This window comes from Pseudophryne corroboree, chromosome 8, assembly GCF_028390025.1.
Source record: "Pseudophryne corroboree isolate aPseCor3 chromosome 8, aPseCor3.hap2, whole genome shotgun sequence".
Lineage (NCBI taxonomy): Eukaryota > Metazoa > Chordata > Amphibia > Anura > Myobatrachidae > Pseudophryne > Pseudophryne corroboree.
Window position 1 is genome coordinate 274,752,686 of NC_086451.1, and position 26,115 is coordinate 274,778,800.

The window sequence follows — 26,115 nt, forward strand, 5'->3', positions numbered from 1 at the left end:
GGCGAACAGAAATGGTGGAAAGTGACCCGTTTGGATGCCCAAACGGTACTTTCTGCAATCGCGTCCATCACTTTGGTTAGGTTTAGCTGCTTTACGCTGCTAAACCCAACCTTTATGGACACGATCAATGCATAGAAAAAACAATTGAAATGCGCACCGCAATCTCCTGTCACTTTAGACTGGAGATCGAGGGTGTAAATCAATTGAATACCGCTCTTAATGTTTGCAAACAGAACTCATGGAGATGAATAACACATGTAAAACTATATTGAGCTTGTTGCAGAAAAAAAGCATAGGCATGCAGTGGTTTAGGATCTCACTTCAGAGGACAAATAGGCTGCGAAGGAATGCTGAAGACCACAGTTCCTTCTTAGTCAAGATGGTACTGCAACAATGGTCAGTATCTGTCCTCTATCGAAATATATGGTACTAACCCACTAAATACAGTAGCATGCATGGGAACCCCTATGGTTTTTTCTGTTTATGCATGCTGCCTAAGATCCAAAAAAAGAGTTTCAATGTAACGGTATACAGATTGCTGTTCCAATAGAACTGTATGTAAGTTGCCCATATCAGACCAATGAAAGGATTTTCCCACAGTGAGAAAACTATACATATATCTTCTTTTCACTTTAAATGACCGCCTTTCATTTGTATTTTACCCCATGGCCAATGCATATAGATCAGGTCTTTTTTCCTTCTCATCTTGACAAATTTTGTGTACTCTGCGCTCCAAAGCTTGTCCCAAGTTCACGACTTTGGGATACCAAGGTAAGATTTTGGTCAGAACAATAAGAACATTCCTGATGTGAGTGAATTCTCCCGTTTCAAGACAATGAACCGATGCCTGCAAAACAACATACATACTGTATATATAAAAATGTCTGAATTGTTAAGTTCTAATTTCAGGTACTAATTATTTAATTTTTACATTAAAGCACAAGAACATTATTACAATAGCTGACAGACAACCTATTTTTATGTGTTTTTAGTTTAGACCTTTAATTACCTTGGTTAACTTATAGTGCCACTTGTGTACCACGTGCCGGAAATTCTCATAATCCAATTGGTCAGCTTTATTTCCTCCATCAAAATTGGATGCCCTTAATATTGTTACAAAACCTGGATAACTACCACAATCCTAGGGGAAATTATTTAAAAAGGAAGAAATCAATACAAAATCAGAAAATAAACATATTAGAAGCAAGAAAGATGTTTAACCATTTAAAATCATTACCCGACAATAGTCAGGTGATCAGACTGGATACACTGAGGGCCATTACCACATTACACAGCACAAACCATCAGCATATACTGAATAAAAGCCGTTCTGTGCCACACAGGCATAAGATTAATGAGGTGCAGCAGCAGTGCTATGCAAGGAGTCGGAACATGCTCTAGCTGCTACAACAGATGCTTGGCTCCATCCAGCCTCAGGCTGCCGCACAGCCCTTGGCTCTGGGGAGCACTGTTTGGGCCTTTTTACACAAACAAAACAAAAAGAATAATGAACCTGCTGACTTCAACTGAAAAGATTATTAAGCTTGGACTAACCCCCTAAGATTCATCAGCAAGACGTTTCTCCTCGAGTTCACCTTTCACCAAACGGAACAAGCAATCTTTATAGCGTTGCATAGGTCTAAGTGATAAACCCTGAAATAATCTGTGTTTTAACGTAAATGAAATCATGTCATGGGCTACAGTGCTCAAACACCCACCTGCAGCACAATATATTCATAATGGGATGAGCACAGCATCTGAACAACGGAGTAAAGAGGAGAGTGTGGCAGCTATCAGTCCATTATAGGGTAAATAAAAGGCAAGATGAATAAACTAACGTAGCTTATTCCCTCCAACCTGAAAACACCAAAGTGTAGCAGTATCTCACACAGCTCTCAGACAAGTATCCAATGGAAATGAAACCCGCTGCTTTTACGGATGAAAGACATGAATGGGTAACATGCAGCAGGAAGTGACAGCAAGAAATGCGGCTGAGAAATGTGTTCGCAAGGAGTAAGCAAACTGTCAAAGGCAACATAAATATTTAAATCCAGTGCCCAGGATGTTAATCTGTTGTCTCCAGCTGATGATGAAGCTCAACAGTTCAAACTCCCGACATGAAGCATTCTCGCAAGAAGACACAGAGCGGATACCAGCGTATCTTCTACTGTCAAATCTAGCCTGACGGAACATTTTTTTTCCCCTGAACAATCTGATATTCTCCAGCCAAGGGGAAAAAAAACCCAAGCAAACAAAACATGATGCGATTATCTAAATTTTAACAGAATTTCGTTGCAGCCCAGAATTTATTGTTACATATTTAAACAGTGTCTTTAATCTTTTACAATCCATTTAAAGAGGTAATTAAAAAATAATTTTACAAGTAGAGCTATCAAGCAAGAACAAAGCATAAATACTTCTAAAAGTACACAGACAAAATGCGAACGCTCCAGGAAAACACACAAGATTATTCTGATCCCTTTAGAATTTTAATGAAGTAAAAAGCCAGATTCCTCACCTTGTCATATACTGCTCGATCACTGTGCCACTTAGTAACCGTCTCCAGCATACAGCAAAGGAACCTGCCATATCGGCTGGCTTCGTTTTCTGTGCAACTGGCCACTGTGTAAATGATGTCTGAAAAGACCTGCACACAAGATGTGAAGAAGTAAAGAAAATGTCAGACTTATGACCAGAACAATCCAAGAACTGAACCAATTAAAACCAAATGTGCCAAGATGAATTAAGGCACAGTAAACACCACCTCACCATCTACACTGTTCCCCCTCTCCCTACTACAGGTAGAAAGAGTTTATCTTATCAGAAGTCTATTTACATCGGAGCAGGGATTAAAAAGAAATAAAAGACCGTACATAGCTGACCATTGCATGTAAACAAACATTTATGGCAAGTATTGAAAAGGCTAATTGTGTGGATAGCAACTAATAAGAGGTTTGCTTTCCTTTTCTAAATGGCACTAGAAAAAGGTCAGTTACAATCTGAGACGCAACACTTGCAAGCTTTCTTTCCATCTCATAAAACAAAAATAACATCAAAGTGCCTTTAAATGTCATTATAGGTCAGATTCTATAACACTAGTCTACAATAAACTGTATTTACATTCTAAAGCAGCATAGAAAACCATTTAAAAAAATAAATAAACTAAAAATAAAAGTTTCCATGCTAAAACGAACGGAGAGACAAATTCCATAAACAGATAATAAAGTTTAAATGGAAACATGAGACTAAATACTCACTCTATCATAACACAAAAGGGTAGAGAAGTTAGGGGTTTTCTGCAGGTGTACAAGCTCTACAAACCGAGCGCAGTATACAGCATCAATTGCTGAGAATATACAGCGAGGAAATATGCAAAGTTTCAAAAATTTGGTGATGGTCTCATTTTTTGTCGATCCTAAAAAAAAAAATAAATAAAACAAATAGTATAAGACAGAAGTTTTCAGGCAAACAGAAGATTTTCTTATACTTGTCTGCAATTTGAGGCCATAATCCTAAATGGACAATGTACACAAAATATTAAGCTGTACTCAATCAATCATGAGTATTCATTAACCTGATCATGACAAAACTCCATTTTCTATGTGGTAATTAACCAGAATAAAATAAGAATTTACTCACCGGTAATTCTATTTCTCGTATTCCGTAGTGGATGCTGGGGACTCCGTAAGGACCATGGGGAATAGACGGGCTCCGCAGGAGACTGGGCACTCTAAAGAAAGTTTCAGTACTATCTGGTGTGCACTGGCTCCTCCCTCTATGCCCCTCCTCCAGACCTCAGTTAAGGAAACTGTGCCCGGAAGAGCTGACATTACAAGGAAAGGATTTTGGAATCCAGGGTAAGACTCATACCAGCCACACTAATCACACTGTACAACTTGTGATAAACTTACCCAGTTAATAGTATGAACAACAACTGAGCATCACTCAACCGATGCTACATAACCATAACCCTTTGTTAAGCAATAACTATATACACGTATTGCAGAAAGTCCGCACTTGGGACGGGCGCCCAGCATCCACTACGGACTACGAGAAATAGAATTACCGGTGAGTAAATTCTTATTTTCTCTAACGTCCTAGTGGATGCTGGGGACTCCGTAAGGACCATGGGGATTATACCAAAGCTCCCAAACGGGCGGGAGAATGCGGATGACTCTGCAGCACCGAATGGGTAAACACCAGGTCCTCCTCAGCCAGGTTATCAAACTTGTAGAACTTTGCAAATGTGTTTGAACCCGACCAAGTAGCAGCTCGGCAAAGCTGTAATGCCGAGACCCCTCGGGCAGCCGCCCAAGAAGAGCCCACCTTCCTTGTGGAATGGGCTTTCACTGATTTTGGATGCGGCAATCCAGCCGCAGAATAAGCCTGCTGAATCGTGTTACAGATCCAGTGAGCAATAGTTTGCTTTGAAGCAGGAGCACCCAGCTTGTTGGATGCATACAGGATAAACAGAGAGTCAGTTTTCCTGACTCCAGCCGTCCTGGCAACATAGATCTTCAAAGCCCTGACTACATCAAGCAACTTGGAATCCTCCAAGTCACGAGTAGCCGCAGGCACCACAATGGGTTGGTTCAAATGAAAAGATGACACCACCTTTGGCAGAAACTGCGGACGAGTTCGCAATTCTGCCCTATCCATATGGAAAACCAGATAGGGGCTTTTACATGACAAAGCCGCCAATTCTGACACACGCCTAGCTGAAGCCAAGGCCAACAGCATGACCACTTTCCACGTGAGATACTTTAGCTCCACTGTCTTAAGTGGCTCAAACCAGTGGGATTTCAGGAAACCCAAGACCACGTTAAGATCCCAAGGTGCCAGTGAAGCCAGTTCTTTTTGAAAGAAAATGGATAGGGCCGAAATCTGGACCTTTATGGACCCTAATTTTAGGCCCATAGTCACACCTGACTGTAGGAAGTGCAGGAATCGACCCAGTTGGAATTCCTCTGTAGGGGCCTTCCTGGCCTCACACCAAGCAACATATTTTCGCCATATACGGTGATAATGTTTTGCTGTCACGTCCTTCCTAGCCTTTATCAGCGTAGGAATAACTGCATCCGGAATGCCCTTTTCTGCTAGGATCCGGCGTTCAACCGCCATGCTGTCAAACGCAGCCGCGGTAAGTCTTGGAACAGACAGGGCCCCTGTTGCAACAGGTCCTGTCTGAGAGGCAGAGGCCATGGGTCCTCTGTGAGCATTTCTTGCAGTTCCGGGTACCAAGTCCTTCTTGGCCAATCCGGAACAATGAGTATTGTTCTCACTCCTCTTTCTTACGATTCGCAGTACCCGGGGTATGAGAGGAAGAGGAGGAAACACATAGACCGACTGGAATACCCACGGTGTCACCAGTGCGTCCACAGCTATCGCCTGAGGGTCTCTTGACCTGGCGCAATACCTCTTTAATTTTTTGTTGAGGCGGGACGCCATCATGTCCACCTGTGGCAGTTCCCATCGATTTACAATCTGCGTGAAGACTTCTTGATGAAGTCCCCACTCTCCCGGGTGGAGGTCGTGTCTGCTGAGGAAGTCTGCTTCCCAGTTGTCCACTCCCGGAATGAACACTGCTGACAGTGCTTGCACCTGATTCTCCGCCCAACGAAGAATCCTGGTGGCTTCCGCCATTGCCACCCTGCTTCTTCTGCCGCCCTGGCGGTTTACATGAGCGACTGCCGTGATGTTGTCTGACTGAATCAGCACTGGTTGGTCTCGAAACAGAGGCTCCGCTTGACTCAGGGCGTTGTATATGGCCCGTAGCTCCAGGATATTTATGTGCAGACAAGTCTCCTGACTTGACCACAGCCCTTGGAAGTTTCTTCCTTGAGTGACTGCCCCCCACCCTCGGAGGCTTGCATCCGTGGTCACCAGGATCCAGTCCTGTATGCCGAATCTGCGGCCCTCGAGGAGGTGAGCACCTTGTAGCCACCACAGAAGAGACACCCTGGCCCTGGGGGACAGGGTGATCATCCGATGCATCTGTAGATGCGATCCGGACCACTTGTCCAGCAGATCCCACTGAAAGATCCTCGCATGGAACCTGCCGAAGGGAATGGCTTCGTATGACGCCACCATCTTTCCCAGGACTCGTGTGCAGTGATGCACCGACACCTGTTTTGGCTTAAGGAGGTCTCTGACCAGAGTCACGAGCTCCTGAGCCTTCTCCTCCGGGAGAAACACCTTCTTCTGGTCTGTGTCCAGAATCATGCCCAGGAAGGGCAGACGCGTCGCAGGAATCAGCTGCGACTTTGGAATGTTCAGAATCCAGCCGTGCTGACGCAACACTTCCTGAGAGTGTGCTACGCTGATCAGCAACTGCTCCCTGGACCTCGCCTTTATGAGGAGATCGTCCAAGTATGGGATAATTGTAACCCCTTGCTTCCGAAGGAGCACCATCATTTCCGCCATCACCTTGGTAAAAACTCTCGGTGCCGTGGACAGGCCAAACGGTAACGTCTGGAATTGGTAATGACAGTCCCGTACCACAAACCTGAGGTACTCCTGATGAGGCGGATAAATGGGGACATGCAAGTAAGCATCCTTGATGTCCAGAGACACCATTAAATCCCCCTCTTCCAGGCTTGCAATGACCGCTCTGAGCGATTCCATTTTGAACTTGAATTTCTTCAGATAAATGTTCAGGGATTTTAAAATAAGAATTTACTTACCGATAATTCTATTTCTCGGAGTCCGTAGTGGATGCTGGGGTTCCTGAAAGGACCATGGGGAATAGCGGCTCCGCAGGAGACAGGGCACAAAAAGTAAAGCTTTAGGATCAGGTGGTGTGCACTGGCTCCTCCCCCTATGACCCTCCTCCAAGCCTCAGTTAGGATACTGTGCCCGGACGAGCGTACACAATAAGAAAGGATTTATGAATCCCGGGTAAGACTCATACCAGCCACACCAATCACACTGTACAACCTGTGATCTGAACCCAGTTAACAGTATGATAACAGCGGAGCCTCTGAAAGATGGCTCACAACAATAATAACCCGATTTTTGTAACTATGTACAAGTATTGCAGATAATCCGCACTTGGGATGGGCGCCCAGCATCCACTACGGACTCCGAGAAATAGAATTATCGGTAAGTAAATTCTTATTTTCTCTATCGTCCTAGTGGATGCTGGGGTTCCTGAAAGGACCATGGGGATTATACCAAAGCTCCCAAACGGGCGGGAGAGTGCGGATGACTCTGCAGCACCGAATGAGAGAACTCCAGGTCCTCCTTAGCCAGGTTATCAAATTTGTAGGATTTTACAAACGTGTTTGCCCCTGACTAAATAGCCGCTCGGCAAAGTTGTAAAGCCGAGACCCCTCGGGCAGCCGCCCAAGATGAGCCCACCTTCCTTGTGGAATGGGCATTTACATATTTTGGCTGTGGCAGGCCTGCCACAGAATGTGCAAGCTGAATTGTATTACACATCCAACTAGCAAAAGTCTGCTTAGAAGCAAGAGCACCCAGTTTGTTGGGTGCATACAGGATAACAGCAAGTCAGTTTTCCTGACTCCAGCCGTCCTGGAACCTATATTTTCAGGGCCCTGACCACATCTAGCAACTTGGAGTCCTCCAAGTCCCTAGTAGGCGCAAGACACCACAATAAGCTGGTTCAGGTGAAACACTGACACCACCTTAGGGAGAGAACTGGGGACGAGTCCGCAGCTCTGCCCTGTCCGAATGGACAAACAGATATGGGCTTTTTTGAGAAAAAACCCACCAATTTGACACTCGCCTGGTCCAGGCCAGGTCCAAGAGCATGTTCACTTTTCATGTGAGATGCTTCAAATCCACAGATTTGACTGGTTTTAAACCAATGTGTTTTGAGGAATCCCAGAACTACGTTGAGATCCCACAGTGCCACTGGAGGCACAAAAGGGGGTTGTATATGCAATACTCCCTTGACAAACTTCTGGACTTCAGGAACTGAAGCCAATTCTTTCTGGAAGAAAAATCGACAGGGCCGAAATTTGAACCTTAATGGACCCCAATTTGAGGCCCATAGACACTCCTGTTTGCAGGAAATGCAGGAATCGACCGAGTTGAAATTTCTTCATGGGGCCTTCCTGGCCTCACACCACGCAACATATTTTCGCCACATGTGGTGATAATGTTGTGCGGTCACCTCCTTTCTGGCTTTGACCAGGGTAGGAATGACCTCTTCCTGAATGCCTTTTCCCTTAGGATCCGGCGTTTTACCGCCATGCCGTCAAACGCAGCTGCGGTAAGTCTTGGAACAGACATGGTACTTGCTGAAACAAGTCCCTTCTTAGCGGCAGAGGCCATAAGTCCTCTGTGAGCATCTCTTGAAGTTCCGGGTACCAAGTCCTTCTTGGCCAATCCGGAGCCATGAGTATAGTTCTTACTCCTCTACGTCTTATAATTCTCAGTACCTTAGGTATGAAAAGCAGAGGATGGAACACATACACCGACTGGTACACCCACGGTGTTACCAGAACGTCCACAGCTATTGCCTGAGGGTCTCTTAACCTGGCGCAATACCTGTCCCGTTTTTTGTTCAGACGGGACGCCATCATGTCCACCTTTGGTAATTCCCAACGGTTTACAATCATGTGGAAAACTTCCCCATGAAGTTCCCACTCTGCCGGGTGGAGGTCGTGCCTACTGAGGAAGTCTGCTTCCCAGTTTCCATTCCCGGAATGAAACACTGCTGACAGTGCTATCACATGATTTTCCGCCCAGCGAAAAGTCCTTGCAGTTTTTGCCACTGCCCTCCTGCTTCTTGTGCCGCCCTGTCTATTTACGTGGGCGACTGCCGTGATGTTTTATCCCACTGGATCAATACCGGCTGACCTTGAAGCAGAGGTCTTGCTAAGCTTAGAGCATTATAAATTTACCCTTAGCTATATTTATGTGGAGAAAAGTCTCCAGACTTGATCACACTCCCTGGAAATTTTTTCCTTGTGCGACTGCTCCCCAGCCTCTCGGGCTGGCCTCCGTGGTCACCAACATCCAAAACTGAATGCCGAATCTGCGGCCCTCTAGAAGATGAGCACTCTGTAACCACCACAGGAGAGACACCCTTGTCCTTGGATATAGGGTTATCCGCTGATGCATCTGAAGATGCGATCCGGACCATTTGTCCAGCAGATCCCACTGAAAAGTTCTTGCATGAAATCTGCCGACTGGAATTGCTTCGAAGGAAGTCACCATTTTTTTACCATGGCCCTTGTGCAATGATGCACTGATTTTAGGAGGTTCCTGACTAGCTCGGATAACTCCCTGGCTTTCTCTTCCGGGAGAAACACCTTTTTCTGGACTGTGTCCAGAATCATCCCTAAGCACAGGAGACTTGTTGTCGGGATCAGCTGCGATTTTGGAATATTTAGAATCCACCCCTGCTGTTGTAACAGTATCCGAGATAGTGCTACTCCGACCTCCAACTGTTCCCTGGACTTTGCCCTTATCAGGAGATCGTCCAAGTAAGGGATAATTAAGACGCCTTTTCTTCGAAGAAGAACCATCATTTCGGCCATTACCTTGGTAAAGACCCGGGGTGCCGTGGACAATCCAAACGGCAGCGTCTGAAACTGATAGTGACAGTTCTGTACCACGAACCTGAGGTACCCTTAGTGATAAGGGCAAATTTGGGACATGGAGGTAAGCATCCCTGATGTCTCGGGACACCATATAGTCCCCTTCTTCCCGGTTCGTTATCACTGCTCTGAGTGACTCCATCTTGATTTGAACCTTTGTAAGTGTTCAAATTTTTTTAGATTTAGAATAGGTCTCACCTAGCCTTCTGGCTTCAGTACCACAATATAGTGTGGAATAATACCCCTTTGCTTGTTGTAGGAGGGGTAATTTAATTATCACCTGCTGGGAATACAGCTCGTGAATTGTTTCCCATACTGCCTCCTTGTCGGAGGGAGACCTTGGTAAAGCAGACTTCAGGAGCCTGCGCAGGGGAAACGTCTCGACATTCCAGTCTGTACCCCTGGGATACTACTTGTAGGATCCAGGGGTCCTGTACGGTCTCAGCGTCATGCTGAGAGCTTGTCAGAAGCGGTGGAACGCTTCTGTTCCTGGGAATGGGCTGCCTGCTGCAGTCTTCTTCCCTTTCCTCTATCCCTGGGCAGATATGACTCTTATAGGGACGAAAGGACTGAAGCTGAAAAGACGGTGTCTTTTTCTGCAGAGATGTGACTTAGGGTAAAAAACGGTGGATTTTCCAGCAGTTGCCGTGGCCACCAGGTCCGATGGACCGACCCCAAATAACTCCTCTTCCTTTATACGGCAATACACCTTTGTGCCGTTTGGAATCTGCATCACCTGACCACTGTCGTGTCCATAAACATCTTCTGGCAGATATGGACATCGCACTTACTCTTGATGCCAGAGTGCAAATATCCCTCTGTGCATCTCGCATATATAGAAATGCATCCTTTAAATGCTCTATAGTCAATAAAATACTGTCCCTGTCAAGGGTATCAATATTTTTAGTCAGGGAATCCGACCAAGCCACCCCAGCTCTGCACATCCAGGCTGAGGCGATCGCTGGTCGCAGTATAACACCAGTATGTGTGTATATACTTTTTATGATATTTTCCAGCCTCCTGTCAGCTGGCTCCTTGAGGACGGCCCTATCTATAGACGGTACCGCCCCTTGTTCTGATAAGCGTGTGAGCGCCTTATCCACCCTAAGGGGTGTTTCCCAACGCGCCCTAACTTCTGGCGGGAAAGGGTATACCGCCCATATTTTCTATCGGGGGGAACCCACGCATCATCACACACTTCATTTAATTTATCTGATTCAGGAAAAACTACGGTAGTTTTTTCACATCCCACATAATACCCTCTTTTGTGGTACTTGTAGTATCAGAAATATGTAACACCTCCTTCATTGCCCTTAACGTGTGGCCCTAATAAGGAATACGTTTGTTTATTCACCGTCGACACTGGATTCAGTGTCCCTGTCTGTGTCTGTGTCGACCGACTAAAGTAAACGGGCGTTTTAAAACCCCTGACGGTGTTTTTGAGACGTCTGGACCGGTACTAATTGTTTTTCGGCCGTCTCATGTCATCAACCGACCTTGCCGCGTGTTGACATTATCACGTAATTCCCTAAATAAGCCATCCATTCCGGTGTCGACTCCCTAGAGAGTGACATCACCATTACAGGCAATTGCTCCGCCTCCTCACCAACATCGTCCTCATACATGTCGACACACACGTACCGACACACAGCACACACACAGGGAATGCTCTGATAGAGGACAGGACCTACTAGCCCTTTGGAGAGACAGAGGGAGAGTTTGCCAGCACACACCAAAAACGCTATAATTATATAGGGACAACCTTATACAAGTGTTTTCCCTTATAGCATCTTTTTTATATATTTCTAACGCCAAATTAGTGCCCCCCCTCTCTGTTTTAACCCTGTTTCTGTAGTGCAGTGCAGGGGAGAGCCTGGGAGCCTTCCCTCCAGCCTTTCTGTGAGGGAAAATGGCGCTGTGTGCTGAGGAGATAGGCCCCGCCCCTTTTTCGCCGGCCTCGTCTCCCGCTCTTAACGGATTCTGGCAGGGGTTAAATATCTCCATATAGCCCCCGGAGGCTATATGTGAGGTATTTTTAGCCAAAAATAGGTTTTCATTGCCTCCCAGGGCGCCCCCCTTCCAGCGCCCTGCACCCTCAGTGACTGCCGTGTGAAGTGTGCTGAGAGCAATGGCGCACAGCTGCAGTGCTGTGCGCTACCTTAAGAAGACTGAGGAGTCTTCATGCCGCCGATTCTGGACCTTCTTCTTGTTTCAGCATCTGCAAGGGGGCCGGCGGCGAGGCTCCGGTGACCATCCAGGCTGTACCTGTGATCGTCCCTCTGGAGCTAATGTCCAGTAGCCAAAGAAGCCAATCCATCCTGCACGCAGGTGAGTTCACTTCTTCTCCCCTAAGTCCCTCGTTGCAGTGATCCTGTTGCCAGCAGGACTCACTGTAAAATAAAAAACCTAAGCTAAACTTTTCTAAGCAGCTCTTTAGGAGAGCCACCTAGATTGCACCCTTCTCGGCCGGGCACAAAAATCTAACTGAGGCTTGGAGGAGGGTCATAGGGGGAGGAGCCAGTGCACACCACCTGATCCTAAAGCTTTACTTTTTGTGCCCTGTCTCCTGCGGAGCCGCTATTCCCCATGGTCCTTTCAGGAACCCCAGCATCCACTAGGACGATAGAGAAATTTAAAATGGGTCTGACCGAACCGTCCGGTTTCGGTACCACAAACATAGTGGAATAGTAGCCCCTTCCCCGTTGAAGGGGGGGAACCTCTACCACCACCTGCTGGAGAAAAAGTTTGTGAATTGCCGCCAACACTATCTCCCTTTCCATGGGGGAAGTTGGTAAGGCCGATTTTAGGTAACGGTGAGGGGGCGTCACCTCGAATTCCAGCTTGTATCCCTGAGACACAATTTGTATAGCCCAAGGATCCACCTGTGAGCGAACCCACTGGTGGCTGAAATGTCGGAGACGCGCCCCCACGGCTCCTGGCTCCGCCTGTGGAGCCCCAGCGTCATGCGGTGGATTTAGTGGAAGCCGGGGAAGACTTTTGTTCCTGGGAACTAGCTGCATGGTGCAGCTTTTTTCCTCTACCCCTGCCTCTGGCAAGAAAGGACGCACCTCTGACCTTCTTGCTCTTCTGAGAACGAAAGGACTGCATTTGGTAATACGGTGCTTTCTTAGGCTGTGGAGGGACATAAGGCAAGAAATTTGACTTCCCAGCCGTAGCTGTGGAAACTAGGTCCGAGAGACCGTCCCCAAACAATTCCTCACCCTTAGAAGGTAAAACCTCCATGTGTTTTTTAGAGCCGGTATCCCCTGTCCATTGCCGAGTCCATAAGACCCTTCTGGCAGAAATGGACATTGCGTTTACTCTAGAGCCCAGCAGGCAAATGTCCCTCTGGGCATCCCGCATATATAGGACCGCGTCATTGATATGTGCCAGGGTCAGTAGAACAGTGTCCCTGTCCAGGGTATCTATCTCCTCAGACAGAGTATCCGTCCATGCAGCTACCGCACTACACATCCAGGCCGAAGCAATTGCTGGCCTCAGCAGTGTGCCAGAATGTGTATAAACAGACTTCAGGATAGCTTCCTGCTTTCTATCCGCAGGATCCTTTAGGGTGGCCGTATCCTGAGACGGCAGGGCCACCTTCTTAGACAAGCGTGTCAACGCCTTGTCTACCCTAGGGGAGGATTCCCAGCGTAACCTGTCCGTTGGCGGGAAAGGATACGCCATAAGTAATCTCTTGGAAATTATCACCTTCCTGTCAGGGGAATCCCACGCTTTTTCACATAATTCATTTAATTCATGTGAAGGGGGAAAAGGCACTTCATGCTTTTTCTCCCCATACATATAAATCCTCTTGTCAGGGACAGGATTTTCCTCAGAAATGTGTAATACATCCTTCATTGCTACAATCATGTAGCGGATGGCTTTAGTCATTTTAGGCTGCAACTTTGCCTCGTCGTCATCGACACTGGAGTCAGATTCCGTGTCGACATCTGTGTCAACTATCTGGGATAGTGTGCGCTTTTGAGACCCTGACGGCCTCTGCGCTGTAGGATCAGGCATGGGTTGAGACCCTGCCTGTCCCCCGGTTACAGTTTTATCCAATCTGTTATGCAAGGAGTTTACATTATCATTTAACACCTTCCACATATCCATCCAATCAGGTGTCGGCACCGTCGGCGGCGACACCACACTCAGCTGCACTTGTTCTGCCTCCACGTATACTTCCTAATCAAACATGTCGACACAGGCGTACCGACACACAGCACACTCACAGGGAATGCTCTGACTGACAGGACAGGACGCCACAAAGGCTTTTGGGGAGACAGAGAGAGAGTATGCCAGCACACACCCCAGCGCTATATAATACAGGGATTACACTGTACCTTAGTGTTTACCCCGTAGCTGCTGTTAAATATATCTCTGCGCCTAAATTTATGTGCCCCCCCTCTCTTTTTTACCCTTTATTGCACCTGTATACTGCAGGGGAGAGCCTGGGGAGCGTCCTTCCAAGCGGAGGTGTGCTGAGGAAGAAGGCCCCGCTCCCTCAGCGGCGGGCTTCTGTCCCGCTTTAATGTGTAAAAAATGGCGGGGGCTCGGGCATATATACAGTCCCAGACTGTATATATGTCTATTTTTGCCAAAAAGGTAATTAATTGTTGCCCAGGGCGCCCCCCCTGCGCCCTGCACCCTACAGTGACCGGAGTGTGCGGTGTGCTGTGGGAGCAATGGCGCACAGCTGCAGTGCTGTGCGCTACCTTAATTGAAGACAGGAGTCTTCAGCCGCCGATTTCGATGTCTTCATGCTTCTGCTGCTTCTGTACTTCTGGCTCTGCGAGGGGGACGGCGGCGCGGCTCCGGGAACGGACGATCAAGGTTAGGTACCTGTGTTCGATCCCTCTGGAGCTAATGGTGTCCAGTAGCCTAAGAAGCGCTACCTAGCTGCCGTGAGTAGGTTTGCTTCTCTCCCCTCAGTCCCTCATAGCAGAGTCTGTTGCCAGCAGAAGCTCTCTGAAAATAAAAAACCTGACAAAATACTTTCTTTTCTAGCAAGCTCAGGAGAGCCCACTAGGAGCACCCAGCTCTGGCCGGGCACAGATTCTAACTGAGGTCTGGAGGAGGGGCATAGAGGGAGGAGCCAGTGCACACCAGATAGTACTGAATCTTTCTTTAGAGTGCCCAGTCTCCTGCGGAGCCAGTCTATTCCCCATGGTCCTTACGGAGTCCCCAGCATCCACTAGGACGTTAGAGAAATATTTCTATATTGACAAAAACCAATACACACGCAAAGGGGGGGGGGGGGGGGGAACACAACATCATCATACAATATATTTTGCTCAACAGGGAAACAATAGGTTTGATCATCTTAAGTAACAGTTTTTGGTGTGGTGAACATTTAATCTAGCAGGTTTCAAAAAAGGCTCCCATGGTTCTGCAGTGCAGTCCCTCCTTATACTAATGCAGGAGTAGTTCACAAACAGCTGAGTGGGTTTTATATGCTTCTCCATGGTGAACCTACCATTTGCATGAATGTAAAGTTCACTCAGGACAGGCACAAACAACATTGCTTAAATGTGTAGTGGTAGTAGATACGGCTGCAGTGCTGGATTAATGAAACTCTCACAGGCACTTCAGGGCAACACTATACACAAGGCAATTATACTTTGTATATTATATGCAGGAATGCAAAGAAAAGGAGGTAACTTTACAACTGCTTCACATACAACTACAGTATATACCATTCATCGCTACTTGGCAAACTCCCAACAGCAACTGCACAGGATTGAAGTCAACAGGGTGTTCAGTGTTCTACAGGCAGTATCAGCATAGTTACTGCTCCCTAATCAATGATTCAATCCTGACAAATACAAGAGCAGGAGGCAGAAGACGGGAATAGTGCCAGGCAGACTCTGCACTGCATACTAGACACCAGAGTGAAGGCTGCTTTGAATGCTAGGCATGTGACTGTACATGTGTGCACATTTGCATATGCAGACTACATGTTAATGCAGGGTATGTGTGAAGAAGTGACTAAAATAATAATGTATAGATACACAGATTTCATAATCACTGGGTAATATAACAGGAGAGCAGAATATGCATTTCATGCTATTGACTCTATCCTACCAATTCATCGCTCAAAGGAGCTTGCACAAATTTTTGCCATTTGCATTACATTTTCCCTAGCTCAGGCAGACATTTCATTTCAGTGAAACCTATTTTGGCTCTGCAGATCTATGAATCCAGCACTTTTCAGATGGTTGATCAGCAGTTTAATAGCATTCATGATTTCAGTAAATCTATTCACAACAGAAGTTAGAACAGTAAGTTAACAAAACGCTTGGTGCTATTTGTATCTCATTGTAGAACTGAAGGACTGGAGCATAGTATCAGACTGCTGCTCAGGATGCTTACTTACTGATTCAGTGTCGGGTTATAAAAAGGTACAAAAATAAATAACTTCAAAGTAAATGCAATTTCACATTCCAAGCCCACTTAAAGAGGTAATGGACACTGGCGTGCCGCCAGAGGTTTTGTATATACTTACGGGCTAAGAGCCAGTTGTCCTTTTCTAGTTTCATTCTCTGCAGAACTCTCCCTACATGTTCAGACTGCTTCTTCTCCTCTTCCACCAGTTTGTCTTGTAGAGCTGTGCACCTCTCTTTTTCTTTTTTCTTTTTGTTTGGTGGCTGCAAAAAAAAGCACATTTGGATAAAGACTATGGGCCTTATGTACTAAGCCTCCAAAAGTGATAAAGTGGAGAGTGATCAACTACCAGCTCCTAACTGTCATTTTTCAAACACAGGCTGTAACACGGCAGTTAGGTGCTGATTCACTGGTACTTTATCACTCTCCACATTATTTATGGGTTGTGCTGTAGGACACATTTGTGTTAAGCAAAATAAGCTCTACGCAAAGAAATGGCCAACATACCATTTCAATATTGTCATCAATGGCTTTCATCTGTATCCTCAGTTTATTAATTTCCCTGTTGTAGCTGGAGGTTGGGACAGCAAGATCATACATTGTCAGAGACCAGAATGTAGCGTAGAACTGAGGGCTGATATCATCCCACACTTTTGAAGGGTGCAAGGAGACCACGGCTTCATGGACAGGAGCCATAACAACTTCACATGATGTAATATACTTGTGCACCTTATGCTGCTGTTTGTTTCCTTTCTCAGTCTTCTTCAGCTCATCATATTTGGACTGGAGATTTAAAAATTAACACAGTAAAAACATCTTCTGAAAACATTATTTTTTATACGATAATTTGTCAAAAAGATTAAAAAAAAAAAAAAAAAAAAAAGGTTAAAATAAAAAATAAGATTTTACTTACCGATAAATCTATTTCTCGTAGTCCGTAGTGGATGCTGGGACTCCGTAAGGACCATGGGGAATAGCGGCTCCGCAGGAGACAGGGCACAAAATAAAAGCTTAAGGATCAGGTGGTGTGCACTGGCTCCTCCCCCTATGACCCTCCTCCAAGCCTCAGTTAGGATACTGTGCCCGGACGAGCGTACATAATAAGGAAGGATATTGAATCCCGGGTAAGACTCATACCAGCCACACCAATCACACCGTACAACTTGTGATCTGAACCCAGTTAACAGTATGATAAACGCAAAGGAGCCTCTGAAAAGATGGCTCACAACAATAATAACCCGAATTTTTGTAACAATAACTATATACAAGTATTGCAGACAATCCGCACTAGGGATGGGCGCCCAGCATCCACTACGGACTACGAGAAATAGATTTATCGGTAAGTAAAATCTTATTTTCTCTGACGTCCTAGTGGATGCTGGGACTCCGTAAGGACCATGGGGATTATACCAAAGCTCCCAAACGGGCGGGAGAGTGCGGATGACTCTGCAGCACCGAATGAGAGAACTCCAGGTCCTCCTCAGCCAGGGTATCAAATTTGTAGAATTTAGCAAACGTGTTTGCCCCTGACCAAGTAGCTGCTCGGCAAAGTTGTAAAGCCGAGACCCCTCGGGCAGCCGCCCAAGATGAGCCCACTTTCCTTGTGGAATGGGCTTTTACTGATTTTGGCTGTGGCAATCCTGCCACAGAATGTGCAAGCTGAATTGTACTACAAATCCAACGAGCAATCGTCTGCTTAGAAGCAGGAGCACCCAGCTTGTTGGGTGCATACAGGATAAACAGCGAGTCAGATTTTCTGACTCCAGCCGTCCTGGAAACATATATTTTCAAGGCCCTGACAACGTCAAGCAACTTAGAGTCCTCTAAGTCCCTGGTAGCCGCAGGTACCACAATAGGTTGGTTCATGTGAAATGCAGAAACCACCTTAGGTAGAAATTGAGGACGAGTCCTCAATTCCGCCCTGTCAGAATGAAAAATTAAGTAAGGGCTTTTATATGATAAAGCCGCCAATTCTGACACACGCCTGGCTGAAGCCAAGGCTAACAGCATCGACACCTTCCATGTGAGATATTTTAAGTCCACAGTGGAAAGTGGTTCAAACCAATGTGACTTTAGAAAACTCAACACCACATTGAGATCCCAAGGTGCCACTGGAGGCACAAAAGGAGGCTGTATGTGCAGCACCCCTTTTACAAATGTCTGAACTTCAGGTACTGAAGCCAGTTCTTTCTGGAAGAAAATCGACAGGGCCGAAATTAGAACCTTAATGGACCCTAATTTTAGGCCCATAGACAGTCCTGTTTGCAGGAAATGAAGGAAACGACCCAGTTGAAATTCCTCTGTAGGGGCTCTCTTGGCCTCACACCACGCAACATATTTACGCCAAATGCGGTGATAATGTTTTGCGGTTACGTCCTTCCTGGCTTTGACCAGAGTAGGAATGACTTCTTCTGGAATGCGTTTTTCCCTCAGGATCCGGCGTTCAACCGCCATGCCGTCAAACGCAGCCGCGGTAAGTCTTTGAACAGACAAGGCCCCTGCAGTAGCAGGTCCTTTCTTAGAGGTAGAGGCCACGGTTTGTCCGTGAGCATCTCTTGAAGTTCCGGGTACCAAGTCCTTCTTGGCCAATCCGGAACCACGAGTATAGTTCTTACTCCTCTCCTTCTTATGATTCTCAGTACTTTTGGTATGAGAGGCAGAGGAGGGAACACATACACTGACTGGTACACCCACGGCGTTACCAGAGCGTCCACTGCTATTGCCTGAGGGTCCTTTGACCTGGCGCAATATCTGTCCAGTTTTTTGTTTAGACGTGACGCCATCATGTCCACCTTTGGTTTTTCCCAACGGTTTACAATCAGGTGGAAGACTTCTGGGTGAAGTCCCCACTCTCCCGGGTGAAGGTCGTGTCTGCTGAGGAAGTCTGCTTCCCAGTTGTCCACTCCCGGAATGAACACTGCTGACAGTGCTATCACATGATTTTCCGCCCAGCGAAGAATCCTTGCAGCTTCTGCCATTGCCCTCCTGCTTCTCGTGCCGCCCTGTCTGTTTACGTGGGCGACTGACGTGATGTTGTCCGATTGGATCAACACCGCCTGACCCTGAAGCAGAGGTTTTGCTTGACTTAGGGCATTGTAAATGGCCCTTAGTTCCAGAATGTTTATATGAAGAGATGTTTCCATGCTTGACCACAAGCCCTGGAAATTCCTTCCCTGTGTGACTGCTCCCCAGCCTCTCAGGCTGGCATCCGTGGTTACCAGGATCCAATCCTGAATGCCAAATCTGCGGCCCTCTAGTAGATGAGCACTCTGCAGCCACCACAGGAGAGACACCCTTGTCCTTGGCGACAGGGTTATCCGCTGATGCATCTGCAGATGCGATCCGGACCATTTGTCCAGTAGATCCCACTGAAACGTTCTTGCATGGAATCTTCCGAATGGAATCGCTTCGTAAGAAGCCACCATTTTTCCCAGGACCCTCGTGCACTGATGCACTGAGACCTGGCCTGGTTTTAGGAGGTTCCTGACTAGCTCGGAGAACTCCCTGGCCTTCTCCTCCGGGAGAAACACCTTCTTCTGGACTGTGTCCAGAATCATTCCTAGGAACAATAGACGTGTCGTTGGAATCAGCTGCGATTTTGGAATATTTAGAATCCACCCGTGCTGACGTAACACTACCTGAGATAGTGCTACTCCGACTTCTAACTGTTCCCTGGATCTTGCCCTTATCAGGAGATCGTCCAAGTAAGGGATAATTAAAATGCCTTTTCTTCGTAGAAGAATCATCATTTCGGCCATTACCTTGGTAAAGACCCGAGGTGCCGTGGACAATCCAAACGGCAGCGTCTGAAACTGATAATGACAGTTTTGTACCACAAACCCGAGGTACCCTTGGTGAGAAGGGTATATTGGGACGTGGAGATAAGCATCTTTGATGTCCAGAGACACCATATAGTCCCCTTCTTCCAGGTTCGCTATCACTGCTCTGAGTGACTCCATCTTGAATTTGAACCTTTTTATGTAAGTGTTCAAGGATTTCAGATTTAAAATTGGTCTCACCGAGCCGTCCGGCTTTGGTACCACAAACAGCGTGGAATAATACCCCTTTCCTTGTTGCAGGAGGGGTACCTTGATTATCACCTGCTGGGAATACAGCTTGTGAATGGCTTCCAAAACTGCCTCCCTGTCGGAGGGAGACTTTGGTAAAGCAGACTTCAGGAACCGACGAGGGGGAAACGCCTCGAATTCCAGTTTGTACCCCTGCGATACTACCTGTAGAATCCAGGGATCCACTTGCGAGTGAGCCCACTGCGCGTTGAAATTCTTGAGACGGGCCCCCACCATATCTGAGTCTGCTTGTAAAGCCCCAGCGTCATGCTGAAGACTTGGCAGAAGCAGGGGAGGGCTTCTGCTCCTGGGAAGCGGCTGCATGGTGCAGTCTTTTTCCTCTTCCTCTGCCCCGGGGCAGAAAAGAGTGGCCTTTTGCTCGCTTGTACTTATGGGAACGAAAGGACTGAGTTTGAAAAGACGGTGTCTTTTTCTGCTGATGTGAAGTGACCTGGGGTAAAAAGGTGGATTTTCCAGCCGTTGCCGTGGCCACCAGGTCCGATAGACCAGCCCCAAATAACTCCTCCCCTTTATACGGCAATACTTCCATGTGCCGTTTGGAATCCGCATCCCCTGACCACTGTCGCGTCCATAACGCTCTTCTGGCAGAGATGGACATAGCACTTACTCTTGATGCCAGGGTGCAAATATCCCTCTGTGCATCACGCATATATAGTAATGCATCCTTTAAATGTTCTATAGTTAACAAAATATTGTCCCTATCCAGGGTATCAATATTCTCAGTCAGGGAATCCGACCATGCGACTCCAGCACTGCACATCCAGGCTGAGGCGATTGCTGGTCGCAGTATAACACCAGTATGTGTGTATATACTTTTTAGGATATTTTCCAGCCTTCTATCAGCTGGTTCTTTGAGGGTGGCCGTATCAGGAGACGGTAACGCTACTTGTTTAGATAAACGTGTGAGCGCCTTATCTACCCTAGGGGGTGTTTCCCAACGCGCCCTAACCTCTGGCGGGAAGGGATATAATGCTAATAATTTTTTAGAAATTAGCTGTTTTTTATCGGGGGGAAACCCACGCTTTATCACACACCTCATTTATTTCCTCTGACTCAGGAAAAACTATTGGTAGTTTTTTCACACCCCACATAATACCCTTCTTTGTGGTACTTGTAGTGTCAGAAAGGTTCAATGCCTCTTTCATTGCCGTGATCATGTAACGTGTGGCCCTACTGGACATTACGTTTGTCTCGTCACCGTCGACACTAGACTCAGTATCTGTGTCAGGGTCTGTGTCGACCCACTGAGGTAACGGGCGTTTTAGCGCCCCTGACGGTGTCTGAGACGCCTGGACAGGCACTAATTGATTTGCCGGCTGTCTCATGTCGTCAACAGTTTTTTGCAAATTGCTGAAATTATCACTTAATTGTTTAAATACAATCATCCAGTCAGGTGTCGACTCCCTAGGGGGTGACATCACCAACACAGGCAACTGCTCCGCCTCCACATCATTTTCCTCCTCATACATGTCGACACACGCGTACCGACACACAGCACACACACCGGGAATGCTCTGATAGAGGACAGGACCCCACTTAGCCCTTTGGAGAGACAGAGGGAGAGTCTGCCAGCACACACCCAGCGCTATATATATATACAGGGATAACCTTATATAAGTGTTATTCCCTTATAGCTGCTGTTATTATCGTTATTTGCTGCCAAAAATGCCCCCCCTTCTCTTTTTTACCCTGATTCTGAAGCAGGACTGCAGGGGAGAGACAGGGAGCCGTCCTTCCAGCGGAGCTGTGAGGGAAAATGGCGCTTGTGTGCTGAGGAGATAGGCTCCGCCCCTTCACGACGTCCTTATCTCCCGCTTTTTTGTGTAAAAATGGCAGGGGTTAAAATACATCCATATAGCCCAGGAGCTATATGTGATGTATTCTTTTTGCCACCTAAGGTATATACTGTTATATTGCGTCTCAGGGCGCTCCCCCCCAGCGCCCTGCACCCTCAGTGACCGGAGTGTGAAGTGTGCTGAGAGCAATGGCGCACAGCTGCGGTGCTGTGCGCTACCTTAGACTGAAGACAGGATGTCTTCTGCCGCCGATTTCACCGGACCTCTTCGTCTCTTCTGGCTCTGTAAGGGGGACGGCGGCGCGGCTCCGGTGACCCATCCAGGCTGAACCTGTGATCGTCCCTCTGGAGCTAATGTCCAGTAGCCTAAGAAACCCGATCCACTCTGCACTCAGGTGAGTCCGTTTCTTCTCCCCTTAGTCCCACGATGCAGTGAGCCTGTTGCCAGCAGGACTCACTGAAAATAAAAAAACCTAAACTAAACTTTTATTCTAAGCAGCTCAGGAGAGCCACCTAGATTGCACCCTTCTCGGCCGGGCACAAAAATCTAACTGAGGCTTGGAGGAGGGTCATAGGGGGAGGAGCCAGTGCACACCACCTGATCCTTAAGCTTTTATTTTGTGCCCTGTCTCCTGCGGAGCCGCTATTCCCCATGGTCCTTACGGAGTCCCAGCATCCACTAGGACGTCAGAGAAATTGTCTCGGCCCCTCATGTGCCTTACAAGCAATGTAGTTTGCCTCCATTATGCACAGTTGGTAGAGCTAGCCAGTTGGGACATGGTGTAAATGAAAAGTTTTTACTCTTGTATTAGAGGTTGTGAAAGATATTCTATGTTGTCAGGTAACTCACCAAGAACAAAACTCGGTGCCTAATTAACAATAGGGCAGGAGACTTGAAAATACACATCGCTAAATCACCAGTGTGGTGGGCACTGTGGCATATGCAAACTGGGCTTCTGCGTGGCATAATGTGAGCTGGGGGTACTACAGTGTGTGGTGCTGGGAATATTTACACATTATACTTCCTAATAATATTGTCAGCTTATCAAATCTGTAATGCCTTTAAATTTACAACTACATAATTTTAAGGAGTGAAAAGTCTCCCAGGAAATAAGTGCAGCTGTTTGCGTCACTGAAATCTATTAAAGCAGGGGTGGGGAACCTACGGAGCTCCAGCTGATGTTGAACTACATATCCCAGAATGCCCTGCAACAGTTTTACCATGGCTAAATAGCAAAACTGTAGCAAGGCATGCTGGTATGTGTAGTTCAACAGCTGGAAGGCCAAAAGTCCCCCACTGCTGTATTAAAGGATGATCTGTGTATTTATTCACCAATTGTTTTTTTTTACATTGCCTGTTTTTTGATCTTTTGCTCTAGAATTTCAAGCAGAAAAATGTATGTAAAAGGAAATACACAAAGGGATTGCATGGGTTGTCGCCCAAAAATGGGCACAATATTTCTCCCAGAAAAAAAAAAGTGGGAGTAGCCTATATACAGTTTATTTCCCTGCAGGACTTACTGATATGTGATGAGTGTACATAGGTCTTGACAGGAAGAAGGCAGCATCATGAGGGGTGTGAAAGTCATTGCACAGAACATCTATTGAAGGAACGCGTTTTATGTAATCCTCTGTGCTCAAATTAGATGCCAAAAATCCACCAAACTGAACTAGAGTATCGTGACACTGAAAGACAAAAGTATTAAGAGTGAGGAGAAAGCAAATTTTATATTAGAAAGAAGTCTCTGAAACATTTAAAGGAAGACGTATAAAAATTAGCATTGAAATGCAGAGAAGTACACCTCAGGTAACGGAATATAACGGACATGGTAAATCCATAATGACAGCTTACAACATATTTTACAAAACAGAACAGAGGATGATAATCACCAAGTAGTGTTTCACAATTTAATGAGCTGCTCTGGCAATAATATGGTCCCTCACCTGATCATAGAGCTTCCCCACAAGCTTCAAATGCTTCTCTCCTCCTTCCAGAAATACCACACCATTCCTCTGCTGGGCCATTAGCAAGCACAACGGAAGAGCCAAGTCATGGTCCAATAAAGCATCTTTTAGCCTCTGAGAAGATTTCTTTGTATTTCTAATTTGACCAAAATAACCACCCTGGGAAGAAGAAATTAAATGCGTAAATATTGGCTAAGAATACTCAAGATTTCCCAACATTTTCACAGACCATGCACACTATAAAAAAAATAAGAATTTACTTACCGATAATTCTATTTCTCATAGTCCGTAGTGGATGCTGGGGACTCCGTAAGGACCATGGGGAATAGCGGCTCCGCAGGAGACTGGGCACATCTAAAGAAAGCTTTAGGACTATCTGGTGTGCACTGGCTCCTCCCCCTATGACCCTCCTCCAAGCCTCAGTTAGGATACTGTGCCCGGACGAGCGTACACAATAAGGAAGGATTTTGAATCCCGGGTAAGACTCATACCAGCCACACCAATCACACCGTATAACCTGTGATCTGAACCCAGTTAACAGCATGATAACAGAGGAGCCTCTGAAAGATGGCTCACAACAATAATAACCCGATTTTTGTAACAATAACTATGTACAAGTATTGCAGACAATCCGCACTTGGGATGGGCGCCCAGCATCCACTACGGACTATGAGAAATAGAATTATCGGTAAGTAAATTCTTATTTTCTCTAACGTCCTAAGTGGATGCTGGGGACTCCGTAAGGACCATGGGGATTATACCAAAGCTCCCAAACGGGCGGGAGAGTGCGGATGACTCTGCAGCACCAAATGAGAGAACTCCAGGTCCTCCTCAGCCAGGATATCAATTTTGTAGAATTTTACAAACGTATTTGCTCCTGACCAAGTAGCTGCTCGGCAAAGTTGTAAAGCCGAGACCCCTCGGGCAGCCGCCCAAGATGAGCCCACCTTCCTTGTGGAGTGGGCATTTACAGACTTTTGGCTGTGGCAGGCCTGCCACAGAATGTGCAAGCTGAATTGTACTACAAATCCAACGAGCAATAGTCTGCTTAGAAGCAGGAGCACCCAGCTTGTTGGGTGCATACAGGATAAACAGCGAGTCAGATTTCCTGACTCCAGCCGTCCTGGAAACATATATTTTCAGGGCACTGACAACGTCTAGCAACTTGGAGGCCTCCAAGTCCCTAGTAGCCGCAGGCACCACAAATAGGTTGGTTCAGGTGAAACGCTGAAACCACCTTGGGGAGAAACTGAGGACGAGTCCTCAATTCCGCCCTGTCCAAATGGAAAATCAGATAAGGGCTTTTTCAGGATAAAGCCACCAATTCTGACACGCGCCTGGCCCAGGCCAGGGCCAACAGCATGACCACTTTTCATGTGAGATATTTTAACTCCACAGATTTAAGTGGTTCAAACCAATGTGACTTTTGGAACCCAAAACTACATTTAGATCCCAAAGTGCCACTGGAGGCACAAAAGGAGGCTGTATATGCAGTACCCCTTTTACAAACGTCTGAACTTCAGGGACTAAAGCTAGTTCTTTTTGGAAGAAAATTTACAGGACCGAAATTTGAACCTTAATGGACCCCAATTTCAGGCCCATAGACACTCCTGTTTGCAGGAAATGTAGGAATCGACCCAGTTGAATTTCCTCCGTCGGGCCTTACTGGCCTCGCACCACGCAACATATTTTCGCCAATTGCGGTGATAATGTTTTTGCGGTTACATCCTTCCTGGCTTTGATCAGGATAGGGATGACTTCATCCGGAATGCCTTTTTTCCTTCAGGATCCGGCGTTCAACCGCCATGCCGTCAAACGCAGCCGCGGTAAGTCTTAGAACAGACAGGGTCCTTGCTGGAGCAGGTCCCTTCTTAGAGGTAGAGGCCACGGATCCTCCGTAAGCATCTCTTGAAGTTCCGGTTACCAAGTCCTTCTTGGCCAATCCGGAACCACGAATATAGTGCTTACTCCTCTCCATCTTATCAATATCAGTACCTTGGGTATGAGAGGCAGAGGAGGGAACACATACCCTGACTGGTACACCCACGGTGTTACCAGAGCGTCTACAGCTTATTGCCTGAGGGTCCCTGGACCTGGCGCAATACCTGTCGAGTTTTTAATCATGTGGAAGACTTCTGGGTGAAGTCCCCACTCTCCCGGGTGGAGGTCGTGCTGAGGAAGTCTGCTTCCCAGTTGTCCACTCCCGGAATGAATACTGCTGACAGTGCTATCACATGATTTTCCGCCCAGCGAAGAATCCTTGCAGCTTCTGCCATTGCCCTCCTGCTTCTTGTGCCACCCTGTCTGTTTA

At 46.7% G+C, this 26,115-nt stretch overlaps 1 protein-coding gene across 3 annotated transcripts in view; it reads right to left on the reverse strand.

Annotated features, from left to right (window-relative positions):
* Window positions 1-26,115, reverse strand: part of THOC2 (THO complex subunit 2) — a 479,267-nt gene that overhangs the window by 154,516 nt on the left and 298,636 nt on the right. For all 3 annotated transcript variants that reach the window (XR_010183065.1, XM_063937241.1, XM_063937242.1), the window contains exons 21-28: window positions 23,784-23,963; window positions 23,361-23,525; window positions 16,464-16,739; window positions 16,078-16,219; window positions 3,258-3,415; window positions 2,519-2,647; window positions 1,010-1,141; window positions 663-847 (exon numbers count right to left, since the gene is read on the reverse strand). Coding sequence is in view for 2 of the 3 variants with exons in the window: in XM_063937241.1 (XP_063793311.1) it covers window positions 663-847; window positions 1,010-1,141; window positions 2,519-2,647; window positions 3,258-3,415; window positions 16,078-16,219; window positions 16,464-16,739; window positions 23,361-23,525; window positions 23,784-23,963 (1,367 nt within the window). In the remaining variant the exon portion in view is untranslated. The remainder of the gene's footprint in view (window positions 1-662; window positions 848-1,009; window positions 1,142-2,518; window positions 2,648-3,257; window positions 3,416-16,077; window positions 16,220-16,463; window positions 16,740-23,360; window positions 23,526-23,783; window positions 23,964-26,115) is intronic.